The sequence below is a fragment of the Poecilia mexicana genome, unplaced genomic scaffold, assembly GCF_051168715.1.
Source record: "Poecilia mexicana isolate PSO_F unplaced genomic scaffold, ASM5116871v1 scaffold_6, whole genome shotgun sequence".
Classification (NCBI taxonomy): domain Eukaryota; kingdom Metazoa; phylum Chordata; class Actinopteri; order Cyprinodontiformes; family Poeciliidae; genus Poecilia; species Poecilia mexicana.
In genome coordinates, this window is record NW_028263375.1 from 1617113 (window position 1) to 1641317 (window position 24205).

Genomic DNA, 24205 nt, shown 5'->3' on the forward strand with positions numbered 1-24205 from the left:
ATTTGTGATAAATTATGCATGAAAAAGATACCCCTAATGACAGGAAAAATAGAGTTGACAGGTGAAATGTATAATTTAAATTTGTTCATGATGTGCTTCAGCTCAGGAATATAAAGCAATTTAATTTAATTTAATTTAATTTAATTATAATAATTAAAATTATTATAATTATTGTCCAGCTTTTCTAATGATATCAGTAATACAAAATATATTTAAACATTTTAAGCTATGTCACACATAATTATATATATATATATATATATATATATATATATATATATATATATATATATATATATATATATATATATATATATATATATATATATATATTATTTATTTATTTATTTCCAGTTTTAATACATTAGTATTTATAAAATTCATAATTTTACAGATAACCTCTTTACCTCTATTTCTTCCGCAAATGTTTTCTCTATTTAAATCTGGTTTCAGTTAATCTCCAAAAAAAAAAGTGTCACTGAACCAGGAGCCATCAGCGCAGAAGATAGCTGGTCACCTGTACCGCAGTCGGCCTCTCCCCCGCCTCAACGGCTTTTGCTTGTTGGGTGGGGGGAGGGAGGTACGTCATGCGGATCAGGCTTCGGCTTTCTCATTAGTCCTTCTGCTTGTCTGTCACGCGCCGTGTCACCGGATTGGACTTCCGCAGGAGCCGTGTCCGTCCACGCTGTACCTGTCTCGTTGTGAGAGGCTGACGACTCTTCCTGTTCCACGAACAGATCCCGCCCCTTTCATTCAGCTCCAAGGAAGGAAGGAGGAACTCCTCGAGCCGCGTGTGACACTTCTAGGGTGCAGCTAAACTGTGCTGCAATGTGATTCCCAGGAATCGTCTAGCTGCTCCTACCTTCAGCGGGGAATAAGGTCAGACAGTCGGGAATCTCAGAAGCTACCTTGGAGGGATCCGGGGTGTCCGGGGAAGGTGCTGCGAGTGGCTCGGAAGTGAAGCGTGGCGCAGAATAGGAAGGCAAGAGGGGGGTCCCTTCCTGTGTGATAAGAGATAGCTCCATTTGCTTGGTTGCCACCACGGGGCTGACGTAGAATAATGGCGGAGCATCACCAGATTTCCGAGAGCAAACACAAATCCTCGCTGACCTCCGCGGCGACGTACTCTGGGAATGGCCGCAGCAGCACCGCGGCGGCGGAGAGAGACGGCATGGCTGGCGCCGGGGGAGGTCTGTCCGGCGGCCTGTCGCAGCCGGCCGGCTGGCAGTCCCTGCTGTCTTTCACCATCCTGTTTCTGGCCTGTCTGGCCGGTTTCAGCTCCAGGCTCTTCGCTGTCATCCGCTTCGAGAGCATCATTCATGAGTTTGACCCTTGGTAAGTTGTCGATTTGCGGAGCCTTCTTTAAGACATATTCCGGTGTTTTCCTGTAAGTTTTCTGAGTGTTTGGTGATCCTGAACGTGCTGTTGCTGATAGAAAGAAACGCCGAAGCAGCAGAAGCGTAGGAAATTTGGGGAATGATGACAATTTCAACCCGGAAACAAACAGCTGCGCCACCAGTCCCTCTGCCAGATTTCTCCGTTGTTTACTCAGCGTTCACCTCTGACTTGCTTTGGAGCAGCAGCACTGATTGCAGCCTGTAATGTCTGCATGTTCTGGTTCTCAGCTGCTTTGCAGTTTTGCCACACACTGCAGAAACTGTTCCTGTAGACTTTGGAATGTTCCTTAAGTATAAAAACTTTTGCTTCAGTTTTAGAAGTGAAATTGACTTCTTACTTATCTCATGCAGCTGATTGTTTTTTTTTAAGTCTCTATCTAGTGGTGCACACTTGTACACTGATCAGAGTGATGTGGCTGGTTTAGGATGTCTTTACAGATTTTCAAAGCTGAATGCAAAAGCTGCACAAGGAACAAAAATTGGGGACGATATTCAGACATGTACTAGCCAGCCAGTTTATTGAGCAGATTGTTGGTAGAGAGTCTCCCTTTTAACTTCAGATATGACTGAGTTCCTCAAGACTTGAATGTAAGGAACTGTTAGAAATATTCCTGAGATATTAACCCGTTAACCTTGTTTCCATCAAGGTTCTTTATGTACATTTTTCAATGTGTGGGGAAAGTGAAAATGTTGATGGAAACAGCAAAATTCAAGATAACTTACTCGATTTTGCAAAAAATGTTTTTACGCTTGCTTGATGTGATTTTTGGCTTTTCCAATAAAGAGTTGATAGCCAAAAGGGGAGATGGAGATACATTTGTTGAATAATTTCTGACGTAGTGAACGCTCACATCCACTGGTGTGTCTGTGTCTTACTAGACTCATGAAACTCGCATAATCCAAAGTCCAAAACTCAGAGCTTGGAGAGGAGCACTATCTTCATTTTCCTGAGATGTGTGCTCCATGCTAGTTTGCACCCTGTACTTCCTGTGTATTATAGCCACTAACATCTGACAAAAATCATACTTAGCATAGCCCGGTTGATTCCCTGCAGACCAGTTGATGGAAACATATCTAAATCACATTTTCTGTTTTTGTTTGACATTTTTAAAGTTCGCTTAATGTTCACATGACACTTGGATGGAAAACATAACTACAAAGATCTGTATTGACATTATCACCATGCAAAGCTCCCAGTCCAACACTTCCCAAAGGTCCTCTGGTTGACATGTGGTGACTGTACAATGGAATCAAGTTGATCTTCAAGAACATGCTTTGAGATTATTTGTAAAATTTAGCAGCTGCAGATGGGAAAGAAATACCCAGTTGGAGGATAGGAAATTTGTGGCAGTTCTTTCTTTATTAATATTGTCATTATTATTAACCTTTATTTCACCAGAAAACAATTTAAACATCTCTGACAGCAGCACACAGTTTACAGAGCATTCACAGCAAAACAGAAAAAGTTGACACCATCATAAATAAGTTAGCTAAAAGATTCCACAAATGTAACATTTACAGATGAATAATTCCTTCTCAGAATCCATTTTAAAAACATTTTAGTGACAACAGCAAACTGAGGTTTGTGTATTTCTGCTCCAAGAAGATGGTCAACAAAACTGAAACAATTTCTCTCAAAGTTCAGTTTGGACTTTAAGTCCTGAAGGTGAACTTTCCATTTTTGTAGACCAACAAATACAGGGTGTGTAGGTGAAGCTTGGTGGCCCGCCAGGCTTATAATACACTGCAGGAAACCCTGGAATCTGAAGGAAGAAGTCCAAGTATGGGATTACAAATAAAAACATACTAACGATTGAGTCTATGAGAGACTAAGGCCATCAATCCAACCCAGTTGTATAATGTGCAGCGATGTTTAAAATCTTTTAAACTTGTTTGCTTTACATCACCAGCCAGCCTACAGCGGTGATATCAGAAAGGATGGAAACATGCTTTCAGATTTACCCCAAAATTCTGACCTTACCATCTAAATGAAATACAGACTCATCAGACAAGATAATATTTTTCCTAACCTCTGGTTGTCTGTATATGAGGTGTTTCAGAGTTCAGGGACTGTGCCCTTCACAGGCAGCATCTGAAGGTTGATTACGTCACAGCAATGTGATGAAGGATGGCCAAACCCAAAGGCTCCCCCAAACATATCCTTGTTTCCTTGGATTTAAAGAACAGGTCTGGTAGGATCCTTAGCAATCCACCCTATCTTGAGAACAACTGGAGGCTGAACGGGAGACGAGGTTTACTCCAGAACACTTCCTAAGCCAGGCAGTCATCCAGCAGCCCACTGTGTTAAACTTGAAAATGTTTAAAGTTGACAGGAAATTTGAAAATATAACATATATATTTGTACTTCAATGATTTCTTCCTATTTAGTTCACATCTAAGGACTTGTCACTTTATTCGCTGAAGTTTTTAGCGTTCAGATTGGTAAAAACAGGCAGTGGTTATGGAGTTAAGGTGAATTAAAAAAAGTAATCTGACTTCAGTTCTTTATGTGTTCACAACCATACTGACCATATATGTTGCCATTGTGCTTACAACCATTTCACCAAAGAGACAATTTCACCCATCTTTGCTATCGCTGTTATAAAAACCCCTGTAATAAATAAACAATGCTTAGACTGTTGGGGGCGCAAGTAAAGCCTGATGGCCTGCCAGGCTTATGATATACTGAGGGAAGACCTGGGAGATTTGTTTTTGTAAATATGGTGGACGAAGCAGGAGTGCAGTTTTAAACATAAGTACATTAAAATCTGGGGCTGCAAAAGTTTAAAACTTAATAGTTTTTAAGGCGTATAACATTCCTATATACATTTTTTAGTGTAATTTTTTTTTTTTGTTAAAATGCTTGTCAGGTCACCCCTGGCAGGTTGCAGAATTAGGTCACCGTTTTCATTCAGATGAAGAGCTACTTTGTTTTTACATGCTACATATTTGCGCTTGACAAGCACAATTCATAAAACAAAATTGCTGTGTTTTTTTGTTTGGTTTTTTTTTTGTTATATTTAATTTGTGAGTCCACCAGCTTACATTCTAATCTCAAACTACCCAAGCCTTCTATTTGGCCATTGCGTTTTCCAAGTCTGCATTGCATCACTGAGAAGCGTTTAATGATTACTGAGTCTGCTGGTGTGGATTTAACGGCCGGCCTGGTGTCTGTCTGCTGGCTCACACAGAGCAGACCTGAAAGCTCTTCCTGGTTGAGAATCCTTTAGTTCTTGCGCCATCGCTCTCTGGGAGCCTAATGCAGCACGACACGGTGAAATTTATTCCTACAGTGCTTCATTGTTCCATCACCCTCCTCCACTGTTTGACAGGTGGCTTTATGTAAACGAGATATTTGGTTAGCTGGGGAATCGTGGGAGTCCTCCGGTGTCTGTGAATGTGCCTGTGTTCTGTCCTTTGCCCACATCAGGAAGTTAGTAGAACATTTTGGCAAAGTTTGGCCAAAACCTCACATCTGGCTGATGTTTAGGGATAAAAGATGCAACAATTTTAGTTCTGCATGCTGGTTTCAGATCATAGTCATTTTAAATGATTCAATCTTTTTTTTTTTTTTTTTTTACTGATGGTGATATTTTTTTAAGAACATATAAAAACTATGTTCATAGTATATTTTTCTAGTTTTTCTCCTGAGTACTTTTTAGGAACTAGGTTTTACTAATATTTTAAAGCAGAAATTAAATCGAAATATTGATATTGCATGAATAGAAATGGGAAAAGATGCCTTTTTTTATTCTTTATGGGAGTAACTGATGTACCACTATACCAGTATCCCGAACAGACAGCTGGATGTCCAGATTTGAATGAAAATTCTTCAGATTCAGATTCCAATGATCAGGACCATAATGGAAAACAAATTGGCACTCCTAGTATTGGAGATGGGAACGTGAAGTGTCTTATCATCAACGGTGACTTCCTGCCTTTCTTTTAATAAGTTCAGGTAGCCATTCTCCTGGTTGTAACGTTTGCAAGCATATTTTATGACATTCTTTAAGCTGATGCTAGCTTACAAGCCATTTTAAGTTGTCATGTGAATCAAAGACAAATTGATTACAAAGTTAATTATCAATTAATGAATTGGTAAATTAATTGCATCTTGCTGCAAATTTTGTATTCCTGTTATCTGCTGAAAGTCTTGCGCTCTCTCTTTCTCTTGCAGCCTGAATGAACCACAGCCATCTTTACGTTTGCCTAATTCATTTTTAAACACCTTTTTGATACTGGAGATAACTAGCTATAAAGTCTTTCCTCAGTAAGGCCCCCCAACCCAAAGAGTGTTGTCTTCCTCTGTGGTGCCCATAATGCGTCTGATTAAGTAGTCAGCGGAATTCTTGTTGCTTCTCTGATGGAATCGCTTATTCTGAAAGGACTTTTCACTCGACTAGTGGAAGTCTTGTGTTAAATAAACCTTTGATGTATATTCTATATATAATAGTGGGGTTTTTTTCATTAAAGAGTGAACAGGAAGTGAATTTGCTCTGGTTGATGACAGTGTCCCTCATGGTGCCTCGCTACAAAGTTGCTATCTTTTTGTTGTTTATCTTTAGGAATAACATTGCAGGAGAGCAAACGGTTGTATCAGCCCCCTGCTGTCCTGCTCCCCCTCCTTCCTCCCTCCTCACCTCCCCTGCCCCCCACACCCCTGCGTCCCTTTGATGCGTCTGGTTAATGGTCGCTCTCCTTCAGAAGCTCCGGATCAAGCCACTATAGATCTGACAGTAATCGGCGTCGGCATGAGGCAGCTAGCCAGTAGTTAGTAGTGCTTTGAATTTTGGTCATGTTAAACATGCACCGATCAGCAGTAGAATCAGAGCAGAAAGAAAAACGGCTTCATTAGCGCTTCAGTTCTGTCTGGTGCGCTGAAGCTGTTTGCTGGTTAGCTGGACCTCCCTCTGAGGGTCTGGCTCCATCTGAGCCACGTCTCAAACTCCGGCCGATGCTCCAGCTCTACGGATAACGCCTTACACATTCCACAAGAGTATTCAGTTATCACTTCCAGTGGCCTTCCACTACTTTGTGGCCAATTTAAATTCATGAGCCATTTTAAGCATACAAATTCCAATACATTTATGGAAGAAATATTGCTGAATGTGGCAAATTCCATTTGCGATGAGATGCTTGAAATCAAGACTAAAAACCCACCAAGTTAGCTTTGATTCATAACTGAAACATTGATTCATACTTTTTATGTACATTTGCTTCATGATTTTGAAGTGAGCGTTTGACAAAATGTAATGTTCATAGCTTGCTAGTTAATGACTGCATGATGTTTCTATGATATAAAGCACTTTGAACTGCTTTGAATCTGGAATGTGAAATACAAATAAACTACCAATGTTTTTTTTTTTTTGTAATAAGTGACACTAACTGCGTTTCCATTACAACTGTGCTCAAAACCTTTTTTGATATTCCACTAATGTTGAAAATGGGCAATTTTGCAATATCTGTGTTTCCATTAAATTAGAAATGCAATCAAAATCATATGTGAATAAGTTTGTTCACTCAATAAACCAGTAACATCTGGCTGTTCTCTCATGTGATGTGCAAAACGTCTTTCCATTGCAGTTTTACAAAGTGCACTAATTTTGTCGCAGCCGAAACACCACCTCATCCAAGCACAAAAACTTTATAAAAAAAAGTGTGTTCCTTTGAAATTGACGTGTTTTCATGTAACAAATTGTATCCATCCATTTTCTTACACCCTTATCCCTTGTGGGGTCGGGAGGGGTGCTGGCGCCTATCTCCAGCGAGGCATTTCAGGCGAGATGCGGGGTACATGCTGGACAGGTCACTAGTCCATCGCACAGCAACACAGAGACAGAGGGGACAAACAACCATGCACACACACTCACACCTAAGGAGAATTTAGAGAGACCAATAAACCTAACAGTCATGTCTTTGGACTGTGGGAGGAAAATAACCCACTATGCACAGGGAGAAGATGCAAAGTCCATGCAAAAAAACCCTGGGTCAGGAATCAAACACAGGACCTTCTTAGTGCAAGGCAACAGTGCTGTCAGCTGTGTCACTGTGCATCCCCCATGAAAAAATTTAGTTTTGTAATTCCAATTGTGTGGTCCGTGGAAACAGCTGCTGTCAGATGTTATGAGGTCACAATACACCGTGAATGTTCGTATCTTATTTTCCAGATCTTCGTAGAGGTAGATGAGATCGGTTTCACATGCAGGTATCGGTCGTTGGCTCAAAATGAAAGAAATCAGGGCGATCGATCGGCGCATTCCTACTCCTTTAATACCAACATCCTATTTTCCTCATCACTAAAACTCCCATGTTTTTCATAAGCCTCTACAATTTTAAACTGCACCTGTTCGCTGATATGGTGTATTGTTGATGCTTTCATATAATACTGTGAATATCTGAATATTGTACATTAACTTTTTCTACTACGGAATCCTCACTTTAGTGTAAAAGATCCATCCATATTCATCGTACATAAGAGTCCTTCATATTTGTGAGTGGACATTAGCACACAGTTTTGTGCTTTAGTTCTCTAACATTCAGCCATGTGCATACATTCCCTGTCTTGGACTACCTATTGAGTTCAGTCTTAGGTATTTATAGTATATTCAAAAAATGCTCAGATTAACTTCAGATAACTGGTTAAGGAAATGTATAAAAATATCTAGATCCTAACAGTGATTGTATAACTTAGATACTGAAGCTGACCTCATTTTTCATGAGCAGTAACGGTAGAAAGACGCCTCATCTTCACAAAAGGCTTTTCAGCACTAAAAGGGGGATGTGCTCATTTATAGTGTGGCATCATACCACATTGCAGCTCCATTCCGATCTACTGCCAGGTCTGGTTAAACGCTGAGCTGCAGCGTTGGTGTGTTTCCATGGCAATACTTCATTCAGCATCTCCTCCATAACTGCTATGGCATTTATCCTTGAATTCCACATTTGTTTGCGGCTGCTTCATCTACGTTTTGGTAGATCCATAATCCTGTCTATCAATGTATATTTAACAATAGGGTGTCTGAAATCAGATCCTCTCGAGGATCGTTTTTACAAAGCCACATGCTTCGCACATCTACCAAAATTCTGGTGATGTGGACATCATAAAAATAAAGCTTTCTGTCAAATTTCAGTCTGGTATTTTCTTATATCTGCTCCTGTATCTGGGGTTGCTTGAAGCCGATGATTGTTGTGCATGGAGTTGGATCTGTCACAGGTTTTTGCAGGCATGCTCTGTGTCCCCGTTGTGTATTGAGCGCCGGTACATCAAGGCTCCGTAGTCTGCCTTTTCAACAGTTCAGTCACAAACTTTGTCGGGCTCCTTCCTTATGCTCCATCATTCCACAAATATAAAAGTTATTTCTTCTAGAACCACTCTGTTAGTCAACTATTTTTGCCTTGAATGGTTAAGTGTCTTCCAACCTGAGGCGAGCTGACTTGGCAGCAAACCAAACTTGAGCCTCTATGAGTCTTGTGTTTTGATTCCTAAGTTCCTGTAGAACTTCACCTTTAAACTCTAACTCTTCCTTCACAGATTTTTTTTTTCCATCTTGTTTAAAGTAGTTTTTTGTTTTTTCCCAATGTTTCAGGGCTTTGCAAAGCAGAGTAAGGTCCTTGATCATCACTTCCTGGTACAGTGCTTGAATTGGAGGTTCTCTTCTTGGAGGCATTATGTACTGTGTACTTCTAAAGACTTGGGGATCTCACCACTATACATCCATCATGTTTTAGCACCATGAAATCCCCCCTTAGCACTGTATATGTGATTCTAGTCAGAATTAAGGCAGCTGTTGTCATTTATAATCGATTGGAACGTCTGTGACAGCGCTAAGAGCCACCTCCTGTCTCTGATTGGCTGTGGCACTTTTGTACAGGTTGTTAACCTTAGAAGTGAATTTCTTTGTTGCAAACATCCCTGTGCTGTACAGGCACTCAGACAGACTGTGATGATGAAACTGCTTTGTAATGAGCCTGAAGGTCCTTCCAGAAACCCCCTAATGTCATCTTGTTTTAGTTTGATCTTTTAGATTTACTCAACGTCACCCTGGTTGGCGCTTAAAGGGTTTTCATCCATGGCGGTTCAGTAAGCAGAGGTGTTGCAGGGTAAAACGAGGTCCAGTTCTGTGATGAGAGCTGCTTTGCAGATGTGTTCCTTGAACATGCTCAACTTATTTGCAGTTCATCCCACATGCTTTCTCCCTTTGGTCTCTGGTCAGAGCTGTTTACTGTGGAGGCGTGCTGGTGTGTCCTTTCTGGCATCCAGCAGACCATGGCAGGAGGTACTTCTTTATTAAATATGGCCAAAGTGAAGGTTTTGCCAGTTTTACTGAAGTTCATCAGTTTGACAACGTTTCTGTATGGTTTAGATCTGCACAGTTCTTGATGACTGTCAGTAAGGATCATACCTGGATCTATATGCCCACATGCTTTTAATACTGAAACTATTGATTTGATTAATTGTGATGAAATGATTATTCAACTAATTTAGTAGTTGATCCATCATTAAAAATGCAGTATGTAGCTTTTCTAAAGAAATGTTTTTCACATATCAAACTGTCACCATGTCGTGACCGTATGGCATGAGGCAGATAATCTATGAAAAGATTGATCTCCTCCATCTCCTCCCTGATCTACTATTGCTGTCTGAATGAATTCACCGGTCCCAAGCCAGAACAACCAATCAGAGCCGGGAGGAAGGTCTTAGCGCTGTAAATCAACCCTGTGTACTTTCTGCTCAGTTTGCTAATGGCAGAGAAACAAACTTACTGATACAGGGAAACTTGTTTATCTGCTGTCATCAGTGGTCATACTAACTAACCTAGAAGTTTCAACAGACTGTGTGAATGCTCAATCACAATCTCTCGCAATGCGAGATTGTGATTGACAGCGCTAAGAGCTGCCTCCTGTCTCTGATTGATTGTTTCTAGTTAGCATTGAGAGAAGGAAGAGGAGCTAAGTTTTTTTTTTTTTCCTTTTTTTCTCACAGATTATTTGTCATAACATATTGTCATGACGTAATGGCAATTTCAACGAATATGTAAATATATATTTTATAAATATATGTATACATACACATACTACAGCATTAACTGCAGTATGCAGAATTAGAAAAAAGGCTATTTGCAGAAAGAGCAACCTTCTTGGGGCAATAGTTAAGCCGACACTAATATTATACAAACAAAACTATACATTTTGCATTTAAGATTAAAGAAATTTTGTCAGATTGGTGCATCTCTACTACAAATGCCTCTTCTTCCATGCTTACACTGAGCTACAGAAACATTATCTTTCTGGAGTAACTCAAATGATTAGTCATTATTATTACCAGTACCTTTGGAAGTTTCCTCAGCTTATTTGCAGTAGAATACAGTATGATTGTTAGACTGTCACTTTTTATTAATTGGTCTTAATCCTACTGTTTGGGACTGGAATTTGAGTTGATTGACTGAACTCTATTGTTGGATTGAATGTAAATATGACTGGGTTAGAATTGCTCCTGTTTGTTGTTCCGTACAGTAGGGCTGAAACGATTCCTCGAATGATTCGAGTACCTCGATTACTAAAATTCCTCGAGGAAAATTTACCTGCCTCGAAGCTTCGTTAATTTATGTTTTATTAGTTAGCGCACCGTGTTCCGGCCGGGACTTCATTTGCGTTGCGCGGAGCTCTCACTTCCGCCTCTAAGTTGTTGACAAAAGCTAAGTCTCAGCGGCATAAAGTCCAATCTTCAAGATTGGCCCGTGGGGATTTTATTGATTGATGATAATGCCCGACTTTTTATCGTTTTTGGGGAACCAATAAGCATCCTTAAAATGACTGGGGGAATGCCTGGAGTACGGCAGCATTTCTCCTCCGGGGCTGCTGGTTGAAAACGAACGGCGGGAAGAGCGCTGAGGTGAGCGGATAGACTGAACAGGGCGGGCGGCTGAGTAGCTGATGCTTACCGTGTAAATGTAGCTTTACCGACGAACCGCACAATAAATTTCATATCCCGGTCTGAAAAAACGGGTGGCGGAGCGCATCGTACATGGCTGGTAGATGAGTTTCTGAGTGTGACCAGTGAAGGTGTCGTAAATATCCCGTATTGCTTCCCCCCGTGTTCGTCCCCCGGTCTAACGGTTCGTCAGTCCGCTGGTCCATTTCCTCCCCTCCACCCCATCTTACGTTCGTTCATTCGCCCTCTCCTCCCACTCCAGGAGGCATTTCCCGTATTTTCAAACCCAAAGCGTGACAGGTTAGGTGGCAAGGTGAGTTTAATTAATCTATTAAACTCACTGAAGATGAATACATAAACTAAAAGCTGGATTGTAGACATTTTTTATAAGCATATTTGTGAGCCTGCCTCTTTATTAAATTCAATATAATTTCAGATTTTTCTATAACTTTTCTTCTGGTTAACTTAGAAAGTGAGCTATTATTGTTACAGGTTAGTTTTCTAAACTACAAAAAAGCAACTGTTAGGGATGCTCAAATATGAAAAATTGGACTGATATTGATATCTGATAGTAACACCGGTATTATGCCAGATTTACCAATATTTCATTTTATAATTTTTTTTATCCGATTACTCGATTAATCGTAAGAATAATCGATAGATTACTCGATTACTAAAATATTCGTTTACAACAGCCCTACCGTACAGCGCCCTGTGGTGACACTTGGATCAGCCTAAATGAGCTGATTCACCCCTCGGTGTGTATTCTGCTCTGTAGTTAAGACGGAGTGTTTGCCAATCTCTGTGTCTAAACACAGCTGCACTCTGCATGTTTGAATAATCTCTTACTCATTGGTACTGTATCATATTGCACTGTGGAGTAGTGCTTTATCACTGTAAGTAATATTAATGCAGCAAAGAACTGCATGCCATTCATTTTTCTTGCTCCTGATTGGCTATACTCCCAATAGAAGAGATGATGAAAACAGTGGACGTTATCTTCCATGGTAGTGCTAAGACGGTTTTCACTGTGTGCGCATTAATGTATATTTGGTGTTTGAACTATTAAAATAGGCAGTTATTAGCATTTTAGAAGGGGTCTCAAATATTCACAGACTGTGTCCCCCCAGGAATCCAGTAGTACATTGTTGTTTAAATCTAAAGGCCTTATAAAAAGGCTTAGCCTGGTGGGCAAGTAAAGCCTGGTGCCCCGCCAGGCTTATAATGCACTGGGGGAAACCCTATAACTGACAGACCTGCTCACCAGGGCTCAGTCAATAACCACCCATTTTTACCAACTTAGCAACTTTGTCTCTAAAAAAAACAAATCCATATTCGTCAAATTCTGAATTGCCTATTCAGCTTTTTAGAATTCAGTGTTTGGTCAAAAAACTGCAATTAGTGCACCCCTACTTGTGACCGATAGTCATTGGAATCGGGGCTTTTATGCTGTGAAAGCATAATTTTAATCTGGGTGGATCTTAACTCGCAGGCTCACTGAAACAGTAATCCTCCTCTCACTTCTGAAATCATGAAGGTACCACCCCTATGGAGTCTGAGCTGCTGTTGAGCTGTTTTCTTTAATGACTGAAAAGGTGGAACAAAGAAACTAACTTGATAGCTGAGAAGTTTTTTGAGGAAATATAAATAAGGTACAAAGACAGGAGCAGAAAGGATTAAGAAAAGTCAAGAAAACAATGTCACAAAATCTAGCACTTTACAAGTCTAACTGAAAAATCTATTTGGAAATTGGCTTATTACCTTTTTTTTAACAGCTGATTAACAGTGAAATGATGCATCGAGAAGAGTCCCCATGGCTGCTGCTAATTAATATTTATCAGGATTTATCGTCTTTGTATCACTTTATTGGGACAAAGACTTGAAAGCAAGTCTTTGTCCCAGGCTGGGTTTCTGAATTTTTCAAAGTATTACAACATATTCTGTACTTCAGAGCACAAACACTGAAAAATATTCCAACTTCACCTGCTAAAAAGTCTCTGCAGCTTCTCTCTTTGGACTTTACGATACGACTGAAAAACATATTGTGATACAAGGGTTTCATATCAGTCAATATTGATAATTATTGATTAGTTTTTTCAAATATCTGAAATACTACCAAACTGATATGACCTTTCCTGTCTGACAGTTTTCACTCTGTTTTTTATTTTTAAACAGTTATGAGTCACGGTGGCAAAAACTAAATCTGCTGCTGCGTAAATTACCCAGTAGGTTGTTGCTAGGTAACCAGTGAGTGAGTGAGTTGGTTGATGCTGGCTGTGAGAATTTGAGCAGGTAAAGCCTTTCCTCTGCGTACATCCCCCAGAATGCTATGCGGTTCAGAGTTTAGTGAAAGTATTGAATATTCTATCAAATTATCTATCGATATTGATCACGTTTCTATAGCAATACATATTTTTGATTTATTTGTCCAGCCCTGCTCTCTCTCGCCAGCATGGCAGCAGGGTTTAGATGTCTGGAGCCCATTTTAAAGTTAACAGGAGGATTTTGAGGAAGGCTGAAGGCAAACGTTTGGCAGCATTACTATTGACTGCTCAATATTGTGCATGTCCTCACATAGTGCTTGTAAAGTTTTACATCTTTCTCTTACTGTTGCCTGGCAACTGTCCCTCTTCTCTTAGTTTGCTTCCTCAGTTTCATTGAGCTGGTGCCCTAAGTTACCAGACACTGGGCTGTGGTAGAGGCCGTGTTGTCTCATCAGTGAGAGGAACGGCTGCAGCGCTAGGCATCTTACTCATCAGTAATTATTTAGAGAGCAGGAGAGGAGAGTGTGGACAGATTGGACTCTCTGCCCAGCTTTCTGGGCTGTGATGAAAAGAGCAGGTATGTTCTCTGAGAGCTGCTCTGCTGCCGCTGCATACCACACTGTGCGCTGCTTCAACCTTTATGGAACAAACTTCTGCTGTCATCTGCTGGGGCAGCAGCATCGCAGCCAGAGAGGATATTAAGATCTGGAATTAGTTTTTCCCTCCTGCTTTCCTTCATTCTTTCATTCCTTCATTAGTTCCTTACTTTCTTTTTTCCTTACTTTTTTCCTTCCTTTGTTCCTGTATTCCTTCATTTATTCCTGGACGATTCCACTTTTGGCCAATACCAATTTTTTTGTGTGAATTGTTGCTCAATATAGCAAGAAAGTTACTGAATTTTCAACAGTGGGGTGACTTTAGTTAACTGTAAACGTGCAGACCTGACCTGGTGGGCCTGTCGGTCAGCCAGACCTTTCACAGCAGAGGAAAAGAGGACAGTGGTTGATTTTTAAGCCTTTGCTGAGTTAGATAAGACCCGTGGATAAGATCGACTTCACCTGGAAAACCTCCACAGGTGGAGATGCTGCGGGAACATCTTGATCCCATCCCTGAACCAGGTAGCAGTGGCTTTTGAGCTCCTCTCAGATCAGCTTGAAGGAATCTGTGTTGGATTGACTGAAGTGAATCTTCTGGAGCCTGAAGGAATTTAGGAACTCTGTTTAGTGAATGTTAAAGTAGTTTGCTTATTTCAGGTGTCAAACTACACGCTGCCGTTTGCTTACAGAACAGGTGACACCTCCCACCCACATTAGAGTTCTGGGAGGGTGAAGGTCGGTTGGTGCTTGGTTTCTTTGTTTTGCTCCCACATACAACGTTCACAAACAGAATGACCTGAAATAGCTTATTTGCTGAATTTCTGATATTAGTTTAAATCATCTTCCCCTTTTGTGCCCCTTCCCCTTACTGCAGCACCTCACTGTTATACTGAAAAAAAAAAATCCTTCCTATGGAGTTTCTACAGGTTCTGTCAGGTCCAGAGCTCACTGAGCAGAGTTCACTCAGCTTCTGGAAGACGTTATTTAGCCCAACACCTGGTTTTCTACAGGAATCAACAGGGTGATGCATGTGTGGCCATGGTGATCTCAGACGTTTGTCTCAAAATAAGGAATTATAGAAATGTATTTCTTAAATTGATGCCGCTCAAAAGTATGGAGCTGAGAGAGGGTCAAAATTATTGTATATTAGAAAAAAAAAAAAAAAAAAAAACCTTGGTCAAAATTGAAAAAATAAATGTTAATGCCAGATGTTGAATTATGATCTTGAGATCAGGGGAAAAGGTGTATTTGAAATTAAAAAAAACTATGTACCTAAAGTTCCTTTTAGTTTGAATAAATATTTATTTAAATTTTTTATTACACTTTAAGTAAATATATTTACTTAATTTTTTTTCTTTGAAAATTGACGTCATGTACTCTGCACTTGTACGGTGCAGAGTACATGACGAGCTGCACGGTGTAGTGGCAGAGCGACTCCAACACAAACGGAGGCCACTGCTTCTCAGCGCAACTCCACTCCTCCTGGCCTGTGCTGAGTGTCTGAACAGTCATTAGCACCAAAAATGTAAAAAACAACAACAACAAAAAAACGGGTTACTTCTTTAGTTTTTTTGGTTTTTGGAGTTTATTAATCTGAGCTGGCACCTGACATTTGAGACCTAATCTGAGTCCATCCGGAGTCCCGTATGAGGAAAAAATATTAGTTTAAAACCCGTTTTAAACTAAGAAGTTTCACTGTTTTTGGTCTGTAAACCTATCAAAAAATATACTATACTTTGATGCATTTTTTATGCTTAGGAATAAATGTCTTGATTTATAAATGGGGATAATCTTATAATTCATCATATAAGGCACTTGTTTTACTTTTTGCTTTTTCCAGTCCTCCTTAGAAAAACACCTTAGTTGCTAAGTTAGAGCTAAAAAAATTCAACAATTGTTGGTGCATTTCCCAAATTAACCAAGTGCTCCTCTTTCTTATTGTTGCCTCATGTTGCAGGTTCAACTACAGGTCCACTCACCACCTGACCTCCAATGGCTTCTATGAGTTCCTCAACTGGTTTGATGAACGAGCCTGGTATCCTCTTGGTAGGATAGTCGGAGGCACGGTAAGAGTTATTTCCACTTTCTGTCTTGCGTACCTTGCAGGGCAGCTTCTTTTTACTCTTTGCATACGTCTCAACTAATAATCTATGATATGCTGATCTGATTCAGCTAAGCTACTGCCCTATAAGTTTTCTCCTCTTCTGTATTGCTCCTGTTTCCCAGTTCTCCACCATTAGCTGATAAAACAACTTCACCACTACATTTGTTTCATCAGAAGCAGAGAGAAGAGCAAAAACCATATTACACTGAGTTTCTGCGCATCCTTGAAAAGTCTTAAATTAATTTTAAAAAATGTTAGGTGACCTTAAAAATGTTTATCATAGGCCTTACATTTTGTCGTGGCAGGATTATTTAATCTCATGTTTTATGTAGTTTACTTGCATGTAGCTTAGTCTTCATTTTGTTCTGTGACTTGAGGTAGTTGAGGCTACTGCTAGTTAGTTGCTAATATACCCTAGCCAGATAGCTGGGTAGCTTTTTTTTTTTTTTTCCACATTTATCATGAGGATTTGTAAATTTATGATTGGTGCTGGACGATGTTTGTCTTTGCCATTGACTCACTTCTGTTGCCAACCCACAGGATGCTACATGCATTCTGTGCAAAAAGGCTCAACATTACTACAATATAAAATATGCAATTTTCTTTTGTATATTTCTGTCATGGTACAGGTCTTACATTTCCTGCATAATGGTCTTAAAGAGCCTTTTTTGTTCTCTAACTGGAGTGATTTTCTGTCCGTCTGCTCCCAGGTGTACCCGGGCCTCATGGTGACGGCGGGCCTCATCCACTATGTGCTGAACCTGCTCCATCTCACCGTCCACATCCGGGATGTGTGTGTTTTCCTGGCGCCCGTGTTCAGCGGCCTGACCTCCATCTCCACCTTCCTTTTGACAAGGGAGCTGTGGAACCAGGGGGCGGGGCTAATGGCGGCCTGCTTCATCGCCATTGTCCCAGGCTACATCTCCCGCTCCGTAGCCGGCTCCTTCGACAACGAGGGCATCGCCATCTTTGCCCTGCAGTTCACTTATTACCTCTGGGTACGCCCAAGCAATTTCTATTATTATTACTATGACTTGAAACTCCACTTAGAAGTTTACATTTCCACTTACATTTCCTCTTGGCATCGTCTTCCAGGAAGCCGGAATTGGCACATTTCCATTTCCAATCTGTTCAGTTCCAATTAAATTGGGCTAAAATGGAGTAAAAACTGGATTCCATTGTGTTACCACGATGAAGTTGACTCCAATAGTCTTTTCACCTTCCTCATTTACTCTTTCTGTACTTTTTTAACCTCACCTCCTCCATCATTCCAGCAGCAGCTCTAACCTGAGTCACTTAGTCAGGCCTCGTTAGCCCTGTTATGGCCTCATTAGCCACTGCAGGGGGAAAATGTGCAGGACATGGTGCCTCACTTTGTATCAGTCATTAAAAAAAGGAAAACATGATGAATAATTCAGCCAGAGCCAACGAGTTGGACATGCTGCAACAGAACAGCATGGAGTAGCTCAGGCTAATGGAAGCTTTTCATGTGCGTGTGTGTGTGTGTGTGTGTGTGTGTTAATGCTCTCATTTGTGCACTGCAGGTAAAGTCAGTCAAAACTGGATCTGTCTTTTGGGCCATTGGCTGCTGCCTGTCCTACTTCTACATGGTGAGGACTCGCATACAAATGCTTCTTCTAGTTTTATTTATTTTTTGTTTGTTTCATGACCCTAAATGAGTTATTTGTCACTTTTATTGTGATCACAGTACTCAGATTTTCTGTTTCTGTCTTTAATCACAAGAAAACATTTACACTGCCTCAATAAAGTATTAATAACCCATGATCTTGTAAATACAAACAAAAATTAGGGTCAGTTCATATTCAAGAATGTATTTCTTGAATGTAATCCAATGTTTTGCAGTCTGATTCAATATAAAATTGCAAATTAGAGTTCAGTTTCACACCGTTCACTTGACGTGACTCATGACGCTGACCAGGACCAGGCAGGAAGGGATGAATGGCTAACAGCATGGCCCTGTTAGGGAGTGGATCAAAGCGTCACTTGTGCTTTTTTAAAGTACCAGAAATCCCCAAAGTGATTCTGAGAGTTGATGAATATGAGCATCAAACCACAAACCTGGAATGAAACTATGAACCAGTCATATTGACACTCCACAACAGTCACTCTGGCTCATCTTTCCCCCCACAAAAAGTCAATGTCATCATCTTTCTCACAGTCTAAGTGAAGCCCTGAAAGCCAAGCAAGGAAAGTTTTTTTTAGGATGGTTATTTTAGTATCACTTTGCTTTGTTCTTCCCTGGAAAGTTGAATCTGCAATATGTAATTTATATAAAAATATTTTTTATATATTTATTACAACTTCCACCATGACCTGACAGTATAATGTGAGACAGATAATTGGTGTAAAACATGAAAGCTTTAATAGAAAACTTTTTTTGAGGCAATTTTTTCTAAATAATTGTTTTTGTGATGCCTCTTGTGGCAAGAAGAGGTATGGCACAAAGATCCATCCTTCTGTGTAGTAAAGGTAGAATGATGCTACACAATACATTACCGATCCAACCAACTGCAATCGAAGGACAGGGCAAAATAAAAATCTACACTATAAATTCTACTCTAAATTTGTTTGATAGTACAGATCTGACGAGCCTGTCAGTAATCTGGCCTGGATGTGAACATTAAAATTGAACTCAAATTTCTAAAAATTAGCTTAATCGCAGCTAATTCATTATTTAACATAGAGGCTGTAACTTTTTCACCGGTTGTTCTTTTTTTTTTCTTTTTTGGCTCTTTTCCCTTCATAAACGAAACCTTTTAGTCTATTGGTGATTTGTGAAAACCAGCAGTTTGTCATTGATATCTCAGGCGATGCTCTGAATGAAGTAAATATGTTGTGCTGTGTGTGGCAGGTGTCAGCATGGGGCGGATACGTGTTCATCATCAACCTGATTCCTCTTCACGTGTTTGTCCTGTTGCTAATGCAGCGCTTCAGTAAGAGAGTCTACATAGGTGAGATGCAGCAGAGAGACAGAAGCTCTGCATAAATCATCCTCTCTATTTGTATTAAAAGCATAAACTGAATGTTTGTTGGGTTAGCTTTGCATGCTTAGCAAATCAACTAGCATAGAAAGTACTGAAAGGGTGAGTATTCAGGAAAATATTTCCACTACGCCTGGATGAACTCAAAGTCTAGAGCTCTACATGCTCTGGAAATCAATTGAATTAGATTTTCATTGAGTACAGAAAAAATAGAAATATGATTTTACTCAATTTCATAATCAGAAAAATCTAATTTGTCGCAAAGGCAAATGAAATGTCGTAACTTATTATGCATGCATCTTCAAAGAGTTGCTGTGGATGATGGAAGCTTCTCTGGTAGCAGTCAGTTTTGCAGCAAATCTGAAGTGGCCTCTGACTGAACGCAGTTGCTGACATGATGTGATGGGAAGCAGAGATAATATTCAATAGGAACATGTCAGTTGTTGGCAAGCACTGCTTATCCATTTAATTTGATCCATTTAATTTGCTTTTGTCACTCCTTTAAATCTCTACTTCCTGTTTGCTCTAGAGCAACAGCTTTAATTAAGCAGGACTATCTCCAGTGTGGGTTGAAGATCAGTCAGCCAGGTGTGCTTGATCGGCAGCGCCTAGCTACCTTTTATGTTTAATATCTTATTGGATCCTATTGGACAACACCCAGCTTCTCCATTTTGGCTTTTTTCCCCCCAGTCATTTCTTCCTATTCACCTCAGGTATATTGAAATCATTTTTAGAACCAGAGAGTGACCAACTCGTATGTTTTATATAAAACCTAACATCAGTTTATGGTGTATTTATTTATTGTTTTACTATAGGTGTATCTGTGCTGGTGATTTAATCATTAACCTGTTTGTCTCTGCAGCGTACAGCACCTTCTACATCTTAGGCCTGATCCTGTCTATGCAGATCCCCTTTGTGGGCTTTCAGCCAATCAGAACAAGCGAACACATGGCAGCAGCAGGTACGTGACCAATCAGAGCGAGTGACAGAGGAAGTTGTATTTAAACAACTTTCTCTGCTGATAAGTGTTAATCCTGGTGTCACATGTCAGATTATAGTTTCATAAAAAAACAAATTGAACTTTAAATGAAGATTACATTACAGTTTGAATCTTGTAATAACATAACTACAGCATGTTCAGATTGAGTGGATGTGAGTTCTCGTTTGTCATTTTGTTACATGGAATTTTGCAGTGTTCCTAATGTTTTGCCTCTTTTGCCTGTAGGCGTGTTTGTTCTGCTGCAGGTCTACGCCTTCCTGCAGTATCTGAAGGACCGACTGACCAAGCAGGAGTTCCAGACACTCTTCTTCCTGGGAGTCTCTCTGGCTGCTGGAGTAGTTTTCCTTTCTGTCATCTACCTAACGTACACAGGTTGGTGTGGCTTAATAAATATATATATATATATATATATATATATATATATATATATATATATATATATATATAATTTATTTATTTATTTTTTTGCTTAACACTTGAAACAAAATCTGTTCCACTGGAGGTTAAATATTTTACTGCTGGTGCTTTGTAGCCCTTGAGATTCACAGCTTTAGACTCTCTCACTAAACATTTCTGTCATAATCCAACAGAAGTGAGACTTCTCTGGCATCCCTCTGACCATTCATAGATCACAAGATTTTCAAGAAGAATAATGATGGAAAAACTATGCTTAAAATATGAATGACATATCTCACCTTAATCATGACTTCTGGGTCTTGTTTACGCCTGTACAGGTATGTCTCAAAAAATTAGCATGTCATAAAAATGATCAATATATTTTTGTCACTTTTTTTAGAAAGTGAAACTCATTTTATGCACATTCTTTACATATAGTGAAATATTTCACACCTACATTTCTTGTCTTTTTGATTATGGCTTACAAATAATGAAAATCCAAAATTAATTGTCTCAGAAAATTTGAATATTGTCAGAAAGGTAAATGAATCATTGTCACACCATTACTCCAATGACTAAGGCTGTTTTCACACCTGATAGGCCAGTATACTCGCTGACCAAAATTGCAACATTAGTTCTATTTTTAGGTGCTGTGGTTCTCTTTCACACTGCACCAAGAACCACTGAAGGAAATGACATGAAAACTTCTGAAAAAGACATGAGAACAACTTCCTTTTTCACAAAACGTAAACATAATGGAGTGGCATCAGACTTTAGTGGTTGTAGGATTTCGCTTTTCCGTTTGACAAAAGACCATGAACCATATTCTCCCTCTATAGCTAGACTCACACATTAGTTTTGGTTGCATTTTTCCTGAATCCCTTGCGCTAAAGTCCACTTCCTGCTTTTGGAGTGGTCTCCAGTCAGCTTGGCATTCAAAGCTACTTTTGAACCGCACCAGAGTTTATTTAAACCGAATTGAGACGTAGGGTTGTAGGTGGACCAGCTCTTTATTTTTTCTGGTCTGCATTAGAGTTTGATTATGCATTCACACCTTCTCAAACAAACCAGACTTTCACTTGAAAATGCCTGCAGAGGTTTCCGAAGCCTCTCAAGGATGAAAACGGTCATTGACATCCTCCATAAGGAGAGGAAGCCACAAAAGGTCACTAGTAAAGAAGCTGGTTGTTCAGAGTACTGCATCCAAGCACAGTCATAGTTAGGCCTGTCGCAATAAATGATAAATCAATTAATCGCACAATAAATTAAACCTATTGACCTATTGACCTCGGCTTTATCGTCTCTTCCTGCCGTTTTTTCTTTCTGTTGACACTGAATGAAAAAGGCTCAACTCCGGTGCTCTTCACTGACCCTCCATTCCTCATTTCCTTACTGTAATGCCCAGCGCACACTAAAAGAGTTGTCGGCCCATTTTCAAAACCTGAGACCACCACACATTAGCCGACAGAAATCCGAGGTATAACGGTTCGATCGGGTTCGTCGTGCTGTGTGGTGTCCAGCCTCATGCATTATGGCAAATCGCATGCATTATTAGTCATTTCCATTAAATCAGTGTCGAAAGGTCTTGAAACAATATTATCGTTTATCGCAATAATTTTTTAGACAATCGCTCAGCAAAATTTGTTATCGTGACAGGCCTAGTCATAGCAAGGAAAACATGTAAAGCTGCACCAGAACCAGAACAGGGAGAATTGCAGCCTTGACAGGACTGATGAGCAGAATCCATTCACAAATTTTGGGGATCTTCACAAGGAATGGACTGAGGATTAAAGAGCTGCTACATCCAGATGAATCCTACACATGGGCTACAAATGTTCTGTTCTTGGTGTCCAACCAGAGAGAATGCCTGAAGCCTCTTACCTGGACTAAAGAGAAAATGAACTTGACGGTTGCTTAGTGGTCCAAAATCCTTTCTTCAGGTGAAAAGTTTCATTTCATTTCAAAAGTTATGATCCCAGAGTCTGGAGGACCAGAGTCTATGTTACTATAAGTCCAGATAAGTTCCCACTGTCAGGGATGGTTTGGGGCGCCAGATATGAGTTTCACTTTCACTTCTGAATCAACTGAGATAAAGTATGGAACTTTATCAACGTGTTCATTCCTGTAGATGTGCACCTATATATCCTGTTGCTGGCTGGTTGCACAAACCATCACCCCCTCGACCCGCTAAGCTAACTCATCCGTCGATGGTCAGCCTTGAGCTCGTTTGACAAATCAGCATCATAACAGAGATGTAATGACTTCTACCCACCCTGCCTCATGGAGGTGGCAAACATGAGGCAAGCAAAAAAATCAGCTTAAAGGGAAGAGAAAATATTTACATGGTGTACAACTTAATTTATAAATACACTTTAGATATAAATTAGAAAAATAAAACAAACCTACTGTAGTACAATCAGCTACAGCTACTCATTTTAGTGTTTTGTTAAAGGGGTTCTATGAGATCACCCTGAAAACCTGAGATTAAATGGCTACCATTGTGTTTAGTTTGGATGATGAAGCTAATCGTCTGGCAAAAGCTAATGCGGAGCTGAACGAGCGCGTTAGTCCATTCCTGTTCATGCCGCAGAGTCGTGCTGCGAGGGAACAACTCTGGAATTAGCGAGCAAAGGTTGTTTTGATAGCAATTACCATGATGGGGCTTTTACCCTGTCAGTGATAATGGGTCTGCTTTTTCAGCTGGTAACTCAGGCACAACAAGCTCACTACAGCCAAATCACTCGGTTCTAAAAGCTCAGGAACGACAAAACGAGGTGAACACTGCCAGCCGCTTCTCTTCTTAGCTGGCAAAGTGCTGTTAAAATACTTTCTGTTCCACATGGAGCCTGTTCTCATTCTTAACACATTTATGCTAATGACATAAACAAAATAATAAACCCCTTGGAGAGAAGGGCAGCCATTTACAGATATACAACACAAATATGATGCTTTGTTGTTTTGTTTCCCCCTACTTTTACGACTTGTTCTTGCTAAATCAAATCTAAAATCTAATCTGTGTTTAAAAATGTATGCTGTTTTTATTGTTTCTGCACAAATCATCTAGTTGTGACAAACTGCTAATCAGAACCATAACTGCACAGGTGTTTCAGCACCAAAGCAGTTTGCTCAAACAATTAGCAGCTATTTCTGTTCAGATAAAACATAATCATCCTTATTATTCAGCCCTCTGCCCTGTCATTGGTAGTACAAGTATTTGATTTATGGGATCTAGAAATGATGAATTTAAGAAATAAAGTATCATGTATTATTTATGCAGCAGGTGGCAAAAACTTGGCTCAGCGAAGAAGGAAACACACAGTGTGTTGGCACAGAGCCTGTGCTCAAACCAAAATGGTTCTGAGTGACCTTTTGTTGCTCAACTAATGTAACACAACCACATTTATCCAGTAAACTTTAAACTAGTTTAAGAACGTGGCTGTTGAAGAGAAAATTGAATACTTTATAAAGTGTATGGGTGCCACCAAGTGGTCAAATTATTAGGAAATTTGACCACT

General features: G+C 39.9%; 1 protein-coding gene across 1 annotated transcript in view; it reads left to right on the top strand.

Moving 5' to 3' along the window:
• The first annotated feature begins 735 nt into the window (after nucleotides 1-735).
• Nucleotides 736-24205, top strand: part of LOC106917557 (STT3 oligosaccharyltransferase complex catalytic subunit B) — a 30043-nt gene continuing 6573 nt past the window's right edge. Inside the window, exons 1-7 of the mRNA XM_014986625.2 lie at nucleotides 736-1335; nucleotides 16146-16254; nucleotides 17003-17290; nucleotides 17837-17902; nucleotides 19165-19264; nucleotides 20157-20255; nucleotides 20520-20666. Of these exons, the coding sequence (XP_014842111.2) occupies nucleotides 1061-1335; nucleotides 16146-16254; nucleotides 17003-17290; nucleotides 17837-17902; nucleotides 19165-19264; nucleotides 20157-20255; nucleotides 20520-20666 (1084 nt within the window). The 5' untranslated portion in view covers nucleotides 736-1060. The remainder of the gene's footprint in view (nucleotides 1336-16145; nucleotides 16255-17002; nucleotides 17291-17836; nucleotides 17903-19164; nucleotides 19265-20156; nucleotides 20256-20519; nucleotides 20667-24205) is intronic.